Source organism: Ovis aries, chromosome X, assembly GCF_016772045.2.
Source record: "Ovis aries strain OAR_USU_Benz2616 breed Rambouillet chromosome X, ARS-UI_Ramb_v3.0, whole genome shotgun sequence".
Lineage (NCBI taxonomy): Eukaryota > Metazoa > Chordata > Mammalia > Artiodactyla > Bovidae > Ovis > Ovis aries.
Window position 1 is genome coordinate 115,644,506 of NC_056080.1, and position 14,442 is coordinate 115,658,947.

At 39.4% G+C, this 14,442-nt stretch overlaps 1 protein-coding gene across 4 annotated transcripts in view; it reads right to left on the reverse strand.

The window, feature by feature from the left end:
* IL13RA1 (interleukin 13 receptor subunit alpha 1) overlaps nucleotides 1–14,442 on the reverse strand; it is a 76,085-nt gene that overhangs the window by 20,797 nt on the left and 40,846 nt on the right. For all 4 annotated transcript variants that reach the window (XM_027963636.3, XM_060407622.1, XM_060407620.1 and 1 more), the window contains exon 10: nucleotides 12,519–12,603. In XM_027963636.3, the coding sequence (XP_027819437.1) occupies nucleotides 12,519–12,603 (85 nt within the window). The remainder of the gene's footprint in view (nucleotides 1–12,518; nucleotides 12,604–14,442) is intronic.

Genomic DNA, 14,442 nt, shown 5'->3' on the forward strand with positions numbered 1-14,442 from the left:
CAACACAGAAATACAAAGGATCATAAGAGACTACTATCAGCAATTATATGCCAGTAAAATGGACAACATGGAAGAAATGGACAAATTCTTAGAAAAGTAGAACTTTCCAAAACTGAACCAGGAAGAAATGGAAAATCTTAACAGACACATCACAAGCATGGAAATTGAAACTGTAATCAGAAATCTTCCAGCAGACAAAAGCCCAGGACCAGACGGCTTCACAGCTGAATTCTACCAAAAATTTAGAGAAGAGCTAACACCTATCCTACTCAAACTCTTCCAGAAAATTGCAGAGGAAGGTAAACTTCCAAACTCATTCCATGAGGCCACCATCACCCTAATACCAAAACCTGAAAAAGATGCCACAAAAAAAGAAAACTACAGGCCAATATCACTGATGAACATAGACGCAAAAATCCTCAACAAAATTCTAGCAATCAGAATCCAACAACACATTAAAGAGATTATACATCATGACCAGTGGCTTTATCTCAGGGATGCAAGGATTCTTCAATATCTGCAAATCAATCAATGTAATATACCATATTAACAAATTGAAAAATAAAAGTCATGATTATCTCAATAGATGCAGAGAAAGCCTTTGACAATATTCAACATCCATTTATGATAAAAACTCTCCAGAAAGCAGGAACAGAAGGAACACACTTCAACATAATAAAAGCTATATATGACAAACCCACAGCAAACATTATCCTCAATGGTGAAAAACTGAAAGCATTTCCCCTAAAGTCAGGAACAAGACTAGGGTGCCCACTTTCATCATTATTATTCAACATAATTTTGGAAGTTTTGGCCACAGCAATAAGAGCAGAAAAAGAAATAAAAGGAATCCAAATTGGAAAAGAAGAAGTAAAACTCTCACTGTTTGCAGATGACATGATCCTCTGCATAGAAAACCCTAAAGACTCTACCAGAAACATACTAGAGCTAATCAATGAATATAGTAAAGTTGCAGGATGTAAAATCAACACACAGAAATCCCTTGCATTCCTATACACTAGTAATGAGAAAACAGAAAGAGAAATTAAGGAAACAATTCAATTCACCATTGCAACGAAAAGAATAAAATACTTAGGAATATATCTACCTAAAGAAACAAAAGACCTATATATAGAAAACTATAAAACACTGGTGAAAGAAATCAGAGAGGACACAAATAGATGGAGAAATATACCATGTTCATGGATCAGAAGAATCAATATAGTGAAAATGAGTATACTACCCAAAGCAATCTATAGATTCAATGCAATCCCTATCAAGCTACCAACGGTATTTTTCACAGAGCTAGAACAAATAATTTCACAATTTGTATGGAAATACAAAAACCTAGAATAGCCAAAGCAATCTTGAGAAAGAAGAACGGAACTGGAGGAATCAACCTGCCTGACTTCAGGCTCCACTACAAAGCCACAGTCATCAAGACAGTATGGTACCAGCTCAAAGACAGAAATATAGATCAATGGAACAAAATAGAAAGCCCAGAGATAAATCCACGTACCTATGGACACCTTTTCTTTGACAAAGGAGGCAAGAATATACAATGGAGAAAAGACAATCTCTTTAACAAGTGGTGCTGGGGAAATTGGTCAACCACTTGTAAAAGAATGAAACTAGAATACTTTCTAACACCATACACAAAAATGAAATGGATTAAAGATCTAAATGTAAGACCAGAAACTATAAAACTCCTAGAGGCGAACATAGGCAAGACACTCTCTGAAATAAATCACAGCAGGATCCTCTATGGCCCACCTCCCAGAATATTGGAAATAAAAGCAAAAATAAACAAATGGGACCTAATTAAAATTAAAAGCTTCTGCACAACAAAGGAAACTATAAGCAAGGTGAAAAGACAGCCTTCAGAATGGGAGAAAATAATAGCAAATGAAGCGACTGACAAAGAATTAATCCCAAAAATATACAGGCAACTGCTGCAGCTCAATTCCAGAAAAATAAACGACTCAATCAAAAAATCAGCCAAAGAACTAAACAGACATTTTTCCAAAGACAGATAGATGGCTAACAAACACATGAAAAGATGCTCAACATCACTCATTATCAGGACTTCCCTGGTGGCTCAGACGGTAAAAGCATCTGCCTACAATGTGGGAGACCTGAGAAGTGCAAATCAAAACCACAGTGAGGTACCATTTCACGCCAGTCAGAATGGCTGCTATCCAAAAGTCTACAGGCAAAAAATGCTGGAAAGGGTGTCGAGAAAAGGGAACCCTCTTACACAGTTGGTGGGAATGCAAACTAGTACAGCCACTATGGAGAACAGTGTGGAGATTCCTTTAAAAACTGGAAATAGAACTGCCATACAACCCAGCAATCCCACTGCTGGGCATACACACTGAGGAAACCAGAATTGAAAGAGACACGTGTACCCCAATGTTCATCACAACACTGTTTATAATAGCCAGGACATGGAAGCAACCTAGATGTCCATCAGCAGATGAATGGATAAGAAAAGCTGTGGTACATATACACAATGGAGTATTACTCAGCCATTAAAAAGAATACATTTGAGTCAGTTGTAATGAGGTGGGTGAAACTGGAGCCTATTATACAGAGTGAAATAAGTCAGAAAGAAAAACACCAATACATTATACTAACGCATATATATGGAATTTAGAAAGATGGTAACGATAACCCTGTATACGAGACAGCAAAAGAGACACAGATGTAAAGAACAGTCTTTTGGACTCTGTGAGAAAGGGCGAGGGTGGGATGATTTGGGAAAATGGCATTGAAACATGTATAATATCATATGTGAAACGAATCACCAGTCCAGGTTTGATGAATGATACAGGATGCTTGGGGCTGGTGCACTGGGATGACCCAGAGGGATGGTATGGGGAGGGAGGCGGGAGGGGGGTTCAGGATGGGGAACACGTGTACACCTGTGGTGGATTCATGTTGATGTATGGCAAAACCAATACAATATTATAAGTAATTAGCCTCCAATTAAAATAAATAAATTTATATTAAAAAAATTAAAGTGTGGACTGGAGGGGACTTCCTTGGTGGTCCATTGGCTAAGACTCCCCAGTCTCAATGCCGGGGGCCTGGGTGTGATCCCTGATCATGGAACTAGATCCCACATGCCACAACTAAGAGTTCACATGCTGCAACTAATATCAAAGATCCCACATGCTGCAACTAAGACCCAGTACAGTTAAAAAATAAAGAAATATATTTTTTGAAAACTGTGGACCAGAGGATAAGAATGCCTGAGTTCAGATCCCAGCTCTAACACTTGTTAGTTGAGATCCTAGCTCTGCTAGGTAGCAGCTGTGTAACCTCAAATGAGTTACACATAATCCCTCTGGTGCTTCATTTTCTTCATCTGTAGAGTGGAGATAAAACCTACTGCAGAAGGGAGAAAAATTAATGAAGGAAAGACTTGGACAAGTGTCTGACACATAGCAAAAGTTCAATAAATATGAACTGTTATTACTATTTTTGTTACTATTTTTCCATTTACTGGAAAAGTGCAGTCAGTCCTCCAGAGGATATTCATAGGTTATGTGCAAATACTATACCATTTTATACGAGGGACTTGAACATCCATGAATTTTTGGTATTTGAGGGGGTCCTGAAGCCAATCTCTACAGATACCAAGGGATGACTGTAAAAATGATTTTAATTTTTAAAAAGTAACCTGAATATTATATTTTCATTGGTTTCTGCTCATTAGACTCAATGCTTAAACTGTGTTGGACAGGAAAAAGGCAATCTGCACACTGCAGCAGAAATGGCTTCTAAAAATACATTAATTTTTTAATTGCCTTTTTTTTATTCCTGAAACTTTGATTACTCTCATTTTTACCCACCATCAGCATCAGGGCCTTTGAGCACTATGTCTGTGAATATGTTCATGTAAGGTTAAAGGGACAAAAGCAAAAGCTCTGACCTATTACCCAATTATATGTCAGTCTAATTTTGAAATTACTTGTAGAAAATACCTAAATTCATAAAATTACAGTCCACAACTCAATTCTTACCCGATTGATTTTTTAAATAAGATAATCAACAACAGAATAATGGCCAAAGATGAAAAACATCCTAGGTGAAAAAATAACAGGTGTTTGAGTGGTGAGCACAACTAGTTTTTAGTTGTTAGTCATCCTAGAAAAATACATGTATGTAACAATATTTTTTTTAAAGAAAGAAACAAAAGTCATAGAATAATGGAACATCAAGTCTCAATTGAAGAGTACTTTCAAGATTTAGTTATTTCCTGCAGCGAACTACCCACAGGGGTGAAGTGGGCTTCATGTACCTTAGCATCACACAAAACACTGGACTTGTATGTGCAAGTCGACAGATTACGTGCCTCTGTCTTCTTCAGAGCAACATTCACAATAGAAAATTGTACAATATGAATCATAAATCCCCATGCCTTCAAATCACTGTAGCTTAAAAAGAAATAGCTGAATGTGGTGTGGAGGGGACTAATTTGATATCAGTTGAGGTGGTTATCAATTCAAACCCTCACTTCAAAAATTGATAATTAAAGGGAAAGAATTAAATACGTTTCCTGCCTTTCTAGCAGAAACTGAATTCCAGAACGATTAAAAGGAGCCTAGCTGATAATTGAGAGCAGTGCTTATAGGAAAGTGTCAGCTTAGAAATGTAGATTAAATGATAGATGAGAAAAATCATCATCATTTCACAACCACCAATGAGATTATTGAATCAAGCAAGGATACTAACTGGCCAATAAAAAGTATCAGCTGAAGAGTTGACAGGGTACTAACACAACACCACACAGATTATCTTCCAGTGGCAAGGGGAGGCAACGTGTAGATGGCAAGAGGGGACATGTTATTATCATCTTAAATACAGTGGTCGATCTTAGCCTCACTATGGATGGACAACTGGATATTATCTGTCTCCTGACACCTGGGACAGCTGGAAAGATTGAAATATGGGTTGAGCATTAGATGATGTGCATGCATGCTAAGTCGCTTCAGTTGTGTCCGACTCTTTGCAACACTATGGACTGTAGCCCACTCCTCTGTCCATGGGATTCCCTAGGCAAGAATACTGGCTAAGTTGCTTCAGTCGTGTATGACTCTGTGCAACCCCACAGACGGCAGCCCACCAGGCTCCCCCGTCCCTGGGACTCTCCAGGCAAGAACACTGGAGTGGGTTGCCATTTCCTTCTCCAATGCTGAATACTGGACTGAGTGAAAGTGAAAGTGAAGTTGCTCAGTCGTGTCCGACTCTTTGCGACCCCGTGGACTGTAGCCTACCAGGCTCCTCCATCCATGGGATTCTCCAGGCAAGAGTACTGGAGTGGGTTGCCATTTCCTTCTCCAGGGGATCTTCCCTACCCAGGGATTGAACCCAGGTCTCCCGCATTGTGGGCAGACGCTTTAACCTCTGAGCCACCAGGGAAGCAGCTATTTCCTTCTCCAAGGGATCTTCTCAACCCAGGGATCAAACCTGCATCTCTTATGTCTCCTGCATTGACAGGCGGATTCTTTACCACTAGTGCTACCTGGTAAGTCCGTATTAGATGATATTAAGGAAATAATCATTTTTAAAGTGAGGCCATGCTATTTTGGCTATGTAAGAAGCGATCTTGGCTTTGAAAGATACACACTGAAGTTTAAAAAAATTCAGCAGTATTTGGAAGTCAACTTCAAGTTAAAAAGGCTATTTTCTAATCAGGAATTCAAAACTGGCACAGGACTGAAAATAAAATTGGTTTCCAAGAAGCAGGGGAAGAATAGATAATATTTTAGGGATGAAAAAGAAATGCAGATGCAGAAGAAAAGCAATTCCCTCTGCAAAGCCCCCACCCCCAAATATGGCCAGTGGCCCAATTAGTCACAAAGAAGGGAAAACAGCAAAGCAACCGGAAAAATGCTGTTGGCCAAAATGTTACTACAGTGATAAACAAAACATTGTCAAAACACTAGAAACCGTAAGGAAAACTATACAGAAGATTTAATTTATTGGTAGCCACACCGAAATACATTTTAAGTACCACTACTGATGGTACAGCATGGAAGAAGAAAGTGTTTAGAAAGGGCATGGATTATTTCTTGGGATTAGAAGCTGGTCACTTTGGGCTAGAGTGACTTTTAGTGCAGGTTCTGGAATTATCTGTCTATGTGATAGTCCTTGAGAAATTTCTCCACAGCCCCCAGTGTCTCCATCTTAAAAGTGAGGGGCTGGACTAGAATCCAGAGTTTAGAAAATTTATAATTAAAGGCAACTAAACATGTACACATATACCTCATTAGATGACCTCTCGGGCAATGTTCATGCTGTAATTATTCATTTCATAATTCAATGGTTCTAGAAGTAAAATGACAGTCTTTCTGCTAGTATATGCAGTTCACTTTGTGAGGATTGTTGTCATGTACAGAAAGTAGATTAGTCATCTGGTTAAAAAGCAAACATGGAGATTTGTTCTATTACCCTTTCCCCTGTCTGGCATTTTTATTATACTTTTAGTTTTAAACACTGACTTTATTTAATGGTCTGCAGCCACCACAAACAAAAACATCTTATGCTTTTAGTGGTCCATTTTGTCAGTGTATCCGCCTCACTAAATTATAGAATTATCTGACTCATCGGAACAACATATTATCCTCTAGACAGCAAATTGAAAAAAAGCAATTTTCCCATCTCTGAGAAAGATAATTGATTTGATTTTGCTGTCAATGTTATCATCATTCACTCTATTACCCAGACTTGAAACCCTGAAATTATTTTTTACTCTCCCACCTTTTATCACCCACACAGAGTCACTGAGTCATAATGAGTTTCCTTTAATAATGTCTCTTGCATCAATCGCCTCTGCTACCACCTAAGTTCAAATCCCTATTATCTCACAGGCTTGGATGACCATATATTCTCTTTTCCCTTAATGACTTGTATGGAGTTTCTTTTTATTATAAAAGTGATACATGCTCATTATAGGCAATTTGGAAATTTCAGAAACACAGAGGGAGAAACAAAATAATATCAATTATCCACAATCTTTCTGCCCAGAGATGATTATTTTGACCTATTTCCTTCCTCTCATTGTTCTATATATATATTGATGAATTTTTATAAAAATTAGGATTGTAATACACTACACATTTATGATACATTCTTTATACTTATGTCCTAAGTATTTTGTTAGGACACTAAATGCTTTGAAAACCTAACTTGTTAAAAAACTTATTCTTGACTGTTGATGTTTCCTTGGCTTCTAATTTTTTGTGTTAGAAACGAATTCTGCATTGGCCATCCTTATGTCATTGTTGGATTATTTTCCTAAAATAAATTCCTAAAGAAATAATTATAAGATCAAAAATGATTCTAGTTACATTTTATTGGGTTGCCCTCTGGAAAGAAGGGCATTTTACAGGCCCACCAGTGGTGTGTGAAGAGTACCAGTCTCCCACCCATTTGTTAACACTGGATATTATCAAATAAGCTAGAAATTCATATATCTTTGGTTGTATGTCTCGTATATATCAGTGAGTCCAAACACGTTTTCACAGACATTGGGCATTTGTGTCATGGCACTTTGACTATCTTCATTCTGCTAAGAGTGGTAGCAAACTCAAATGCCTTTCAGGGGTCTAGCATGCTAGGTCAATGTGTGAAACCACAGTGGGAATTGGGAATGATAGGGCCTGAGATGAATTGGTAGTCCATGCCCTGCTTAAGATCCCAAATTGAAAAATTTCAAATACACTACACTGGCCAAACAAAGCATCTGTGGGACAAATTCAGGACTAGATTATCAGTGTGCAACTGTGCTAGCACTTCCTCTCTCTCATTCATTCCCTTTAGGTTGTTGTCAGAATGATAGGTGTGGAGACAAGGGAACCCTCCTACACCATTGGTGGGAATGTAAATTGGTACTGCCACTATGGAGAACAGTACGGATATTACTTAAGAAGTTAAAAATAGAGCTACCATATGATCCAGCAATTCTACTGCTGGGCATATATCTGGAGAAAACTATGGTCCAAAAGGATATATGCACCCCAGTGTTCACTGAAGCACTGTTTACAGGAGCCAAGACATGGAAGCAACCTAAATGTCCATTGACAAGGGAATGGATAAAAAAGATGTGGTATATTTATACAACAGAGTACTGCTGCTGCTGCTAAGTCGCTTTAGTCGTGTCTGACTCTGTGCAACCCCAGAGACAGCAGCCCACCAGGCTCCCCCATCCCTGGGATTCTCCAGGCAAGAACACTGGAGTGGGTTGCCATTTCCTTCTCCAATGCATGAAAGTGAAAAGTGAAAGTGAAGTTGCTCAGTTGTGTCCGACTCCTAGCAATCCCATGAACTGCAGCCCACCAGGCCCCTCTGTCCATGGGATTTTCCAGGCAAAGAGTACTGGAGTGGGTTGCCATTGCCTTCTCTGCAATGGAATACTACTTGGCCATTAAAAAGAATGCCATTTGCAACTTAGACAGACCTAGAGATTGTCTGAGAGTAAGTCAGACAAATATTGTATGATATTGCTTATATGCAGAATCTTAAAAAAATGATACATATAAGCTTATTTATAGAACAGAAATAGACCACAAACTTACAGAATAGATTTATGGCTACCAGGGGCAGGGAGAGTGGGGAAGAGGGATAGATTGGGGAGTTTGGGATTGACATGTACACACTGCCATTGATATATTTAAAATGGATAACCAACAAGGACCTACCATATAGCACAGGTAATTCTGCTCAATATTACCTAACAACCTAAATGGGAAAAGAATTTGAAAAAGAACAGATACATGCATATGTATAACTGAATCACTGTGCTGTACACCTGAAACTAACACAACATTGTAATCAACTCTACTCCAATTTTAACTATTAGGTTGGCCAAAAAGTTCATTAGGGTTTTCCATCCCATCTTACAGAAAAACCTGAACAAACTTTTTGGCCAGGCCAATCAGTCAGTTCAGTCACTCAGTCGTGTCTGACTCTTTGTGACCCCATGGACTGCAGCATGCCAGGTTTCCCTGTCCATCACCAACTCCCAGAGCTTGCTCAAACTCATGTCCATCGAGTCAGTGATGCCATCCAACCATCTCATCCTCTGTCATCCCCTTCTCCTGCCTTCAATCTTTCCCAGCATCAGCATCATTGGCCATGCCAATGAAAAGTTAAAAAAACAAAGAATGATATTCCTACTACCTTTTCATAGAGACCAATCAAAATGTGCCTCCAAATCTATTTCTGGGAACTCCTCTATCCCAACCCAGTATTTCTACCATGCAGAACTCTAAGGAGACTGTGAGGCTCTTGAGGACAAACATCCTGTCTTACAAAAGGCCCTGCAGCATGGTGGAAAGAGAGAACTCTAGAATCAGACACTTCTTGGTCAAATCCTACCTTATTATTTCCTTGCTGTGTGACTACAGTAAAGTTATGTAACCTCACGGAGGGTCCAATTCCTCATCTGCAAAATGCTACTAAGAGCACTGACACCACAGGGTGGGTGTGAAGATGGAGCACTGAACACACTGTGTACACATGGGAGACTGCCAGTCACTGGATACAGGTGTTGTTAGAATACTTGCACAATTCTTAGCCTCCAGCATCTATCACAGTAGCTGGCAAAATGAAGATACAGGGGTAATCCTAAGGAAAATATTGGTAACAGTGATTTTCAAAGTGTGGTTGGTGAATGATCTTGCCAGGAGAGGCATCATTTTTGGATTCCTGTTAAGTATGCAGATTCCTGGGAACCACCCCAGACCCAGTGAGTTCAAACTTCTTGAGACAGGGCCCAGGATTCTATATTCTTACAAGCATTCCAGTCAACTGTGATTCAAAGGTGAAGAACCACTGGTTGCCACAGCCACCTCGGTCACAATATATGAGCCCTTCATCAGGCACCTGATTTCTGGATCTCCCTGCCTGGTGGTGCCCTATATAGCAGAGTTACCCACTGTCTATGACCCTGATTTGGTGAAAAAGATCTAGATGACTTCTCCTCTGACAGCATGTGAGCCTCTGTGCCTTCCTTCCCTAGCCACGTAGCATCACTGCCACTGTGAACCACCCGTTATTACAAGAACTGTTTGGGCATTAAAGAGAAACAGAAAGTATTATCAATAGTAATACTAAGCACTAACATTTGTTGTGGTTGTTTAGTTGTTAACTAAAAAGTTAATAAAAGAGTCATGTCTGACTCTTGCTGACCCCATGAACTGTAGCCTACCAGGCTCCTCTGTCCATGGGATTTTCCTGGCAAGAATTTTGGAGAGGGTTGCCATGCCCTCCTCTAGGGGATCTTCCCGACCCAGGGATCAAAGCCAGGTCTCCTGCATTGCAGGCAGATTCTTTTACCACTGAGCCACCTGGGAAGCCCCAAGCACTAATATTTACTAAGCACCTATAAAGTAACTGCCAGGCACACTAAGCAGTTTCTATGTATTAATTTAATCCACATAACAACATTATGCATGATAAATTGCTTCAGTCATGTCCAATTCTTTGCAACTCCATGGACTGTAACCTGACAGGCTCCTCTGTCCATGGACTTCTTCATGCAAGAATACTGGAGTGGATAGCCATGCCTTCCTCCAGGGGATTTTTTTCTACCCAGGGATGGAACCCACATCTCTTATGTCTCCTGCACCGGCAGGCAGGTTCTTTACTGCTAGTGCCACCTATTATTACCTTCACTTTACAAGTGAGAAAACTGAGACACAGGGAAGTTAAGGAAATTACCTAAGGTCAAATAGATAGTGCATGACACAGCAGAGATCCGAATCCAGACAATCTGACTCCAGAGCACAGGCTATTATCTACTGTGCTCTACTATTTCCCTGAATTAAGTGTCTTATGCCTGAAATGATTACTTTAAGATACATACAATAATATTGATATTTATTTTATTTAGTGTCTTTATTATCTTATTTGGGTGAATGTATTCATCAGAGAAACCACAAACTCTTGTTCCCACAAGGTCTTAGCTCTCCCAGCCATAAATTCCAGCAGGAGTATCTGCAGCCACCTAACTAACAGTTTGGGGGTAGAGAGGTTGCTCTAGTTCCATGTCTTCCGAGGTCAGCTTTCTAGGCAATAGCATGAATAAAATCTATTTCAACTGTTTGCATGCATGTGTACTCAGTAGCTCAGTCATGTGTGACTCTTTGCAACCCCAAGGACTATAGCTCACCAGGCTCCTCCGTCCATGGGATTCTCCAGGCAAGAATAATGGAGTGGGGTGCCATTTCCTCCTCCAGGGGATTGTCCTGACCTAGGGATCAAACTCGCATCTCCTGTGTCTCCTTCATTGCAGGGAGATTCTTTATCATGGAGCCATGAGGGAAGCCCTTTGACTGTTTATCTTATGTTGATATTTCCCCAAATCAAATTTGAAAGATTATCCAAGAGTCAGAAGAACTACCTATCAGTTTAGTTTCGTTAAGGAGGCTCTTCCCCCTGTATGTTTAGATCAAATACATTTTCTTTCCCAGAGAGAGAATGAAGCCCAGCGATACAAGCTGGGTGAAGTATTCTGGGGATTTCTTAAATGTTATGTTTGGCCTGAGATACAACATTTTAAATCAGCTCTTTAATCTTTTAGACAAAATGTACTTTAAAATAACCAATTTTGAAATGAAATTCTGACCCATGCTACAACATGGATGAACCTTGAAAACATTATGCTAAGTGAAATAAGTCAGACACAAAAGGCCAAATATTGTAGGATTCCATTTATATGAGGTACCTAGACTGCTGCTGCTGCTAAGTCGCTTCAGTCATGTCCGACTCTGTGTGACCCCATAGACGGCAGTCCACCAGGCTCCCCCGTCCCTGGGATTCTCCAGGCAAGAACACTGGAGTGGGTTGCCATTTCCTTCTCCAATGCATGAAAGTGAAAAGTGAAAGGGAAGTCGCTCAGTCGTGTCTGACTCTTTGCGACCCCATGGACCGCACCCTACCAGGCTTCTCTGTCCATGGGATTTTCCAGGCAAGAGTACTGGAGTGGGGTGCCATCGCCTTCTCCAGGTACCTAGACTAGGCAACTTCATAGAGACAGAAAGCAGAATAGAGGTTACCAGGTGTTGAGGGGAATGGAGAATTATTGTTTCATGGGTACAGTTTCTGTTTAGGATGATGATAACATTTTGGAAATAGTGAGGATGGTTGAGGATGGTCCAACAACATTGTAAATGTACTTAATGTCATTGACCTGTATATTTAAAACTGGTTAAAATGGTAAATTTTATGTTATGTATATTTTACCCCCAAAATTTTTTTAATCCTATGAAGTGAATTGAAGTCGCTCAGTCGTGTCCGACTCTTTGCGACCCCATGGGCTGTAGACTACCAGGCTCCTCTGTCCATGGGATTTTCTAGGCAACAGTCCCGGAAAGGATCGCCATTTCCTTCTCCAGGGGATCTTCCCAACCCAGGATTGAACCTGGATCTCCCGCATTGTAGACAGATGCTTTACTATAGCCTCCCCTCAAAAAATCAGTTTCATACCCCACAGAGTCAGTACTTACCAGGGTATCATCATTCTGGTCTCCAAACATTTCTTTAAAAATCTTGCCAGGATCAGGAATTGGAGGGAATATAATGATCTTGAGCCTTTAAGAAAAAAGGGACATTTCTGATCAAATCTTCCAGTCCATAGAAATGTTCCTCTTAAATACAGCCATATTAAAAGAGAGCTTAGACAAAAGACATGGTACACAAGTCATCTTTAGTGATAATGCAATTGTGAAGAAATTTCTAAAGCAGGCTGAGAAATCAATATCTCAAGAGTATCAAGTGTGGGTAAAGCAAAGGACCCATCAGTAGCAGACCACTTATAATCTATCTTTTAAATTTTTTTCCAGCTTTATTGAGGTATACTTGACAAACAAAAATTGTATAAATCTGAGGTGTACAAAGTGAGTTTTATGTAGGTGTACATTATGAAAAGATCATCACAATCAAGGTAATTAACATATCCATCACCTCACATAGTTATAATTGTGTGTGGGGGCCTGTGTGTGTTATACCCTACCATTTAAGTAATAATGGTGTTTTACTTATCACAGATCACATGGGAGTCTGCTGTTTATGATTTTTTAAAAAAAATATTGAGAACAGGGGACATTCCTCTTTAATTTTTCTTTTCTTTTTCTAATTTGTCTTCTATTTTCAATTTTTCAATTTTTCTAATTGAAGTATAGTTGATTTACAATGTTGTGTTAATTAGTTCTGTATAGCAAAGTGACTTAGTTATACATATAAACATATATTCTTTTCCACTATGGTTTACCACAGGATATTGAATATAGTTCCTATGCTATACAGTAGGACCTTATTATTTGTCCATTCTATACATAATTGTTTGCCTCTGCTAATTCCAAATTCCCAATCCATCCCTCTCCCACACCCCTCCCCCTTGCAACCATCAGTCTATTCTCTATATCTGTGATTCTGTTTCTGTTATACAAATACGTTCGTGTCACAGTTTAGAGTCCACATATAAGTGATATCATATGACATTTGTCTTTCTCTTTCTGACTTACTTAGTATGATAATCTCCCACTGCATCACTGTTGTTGCAAATGGCATTATTTCATTGTTTAATAGCTGAGTAATATTCCACTGTATAAATATACTACATCTTCTTTATCCACTTCTCTGTCAGTGGACATTTAGGTTGTCTCCATGTCTTGGCTACTATAAATAGTGCTGTTATGAACATAGCAGTGCATGTATCTTTTTGAATTACCGTTTTGTCTGAATTCTGTTTTTGCATCCCAAAAGTTCATTCAGGTTTCTCTGTAAGATGGTGTGGAAAAACCCGAACGACCTTTTTGGCCAATCCAACAGTACTCTCTGGTGGACCTACCTCATCTCCTAGGTCTATAAATATTGATGTGTCCTAGGGTTCAGTGTTTTGTCCTCTTTATCTCCCTCACTTTATGGGCACTCTCTTCCAGTCTTAGAGCTTTAAATCTATTTATATGCTGAGGACTCCCAAATTTCTAATTCTGGCCCAAACCTCTTTAAATTCCAGATTCATGTATACAGGTATGTATTCAGCATCTCTACCTGAATATTTAATAGGCATCTCAAACTTATCATGTTCAAAACTGAAGTCCTCACCTTTTCCCTAAAGCCAGATCTCCTCCCAATCTTCCCCATCTCAGTAAAAGGCTGCAATATTCACTCAGTTGCTGAAGCCAAAAATCTAAGAGTTATCCCTTGAATCCTCAATTACTCCTACAACCTCCAAAAACTAGCAGCCATCAGCAAGTGCTATTATTAATTTCATCTTCAAAATACATCCTACATCAGAATATTTCTTAGTACCTTCACTGCAAACCTCCTGGCCTACACTATTCTCATCTTTCCACCCAAACACTACAATGTTTCTTAACTGGTCTACCTGCTTTTACTCTTGTCCAAGTCAAGTCTTCACTCAACAAT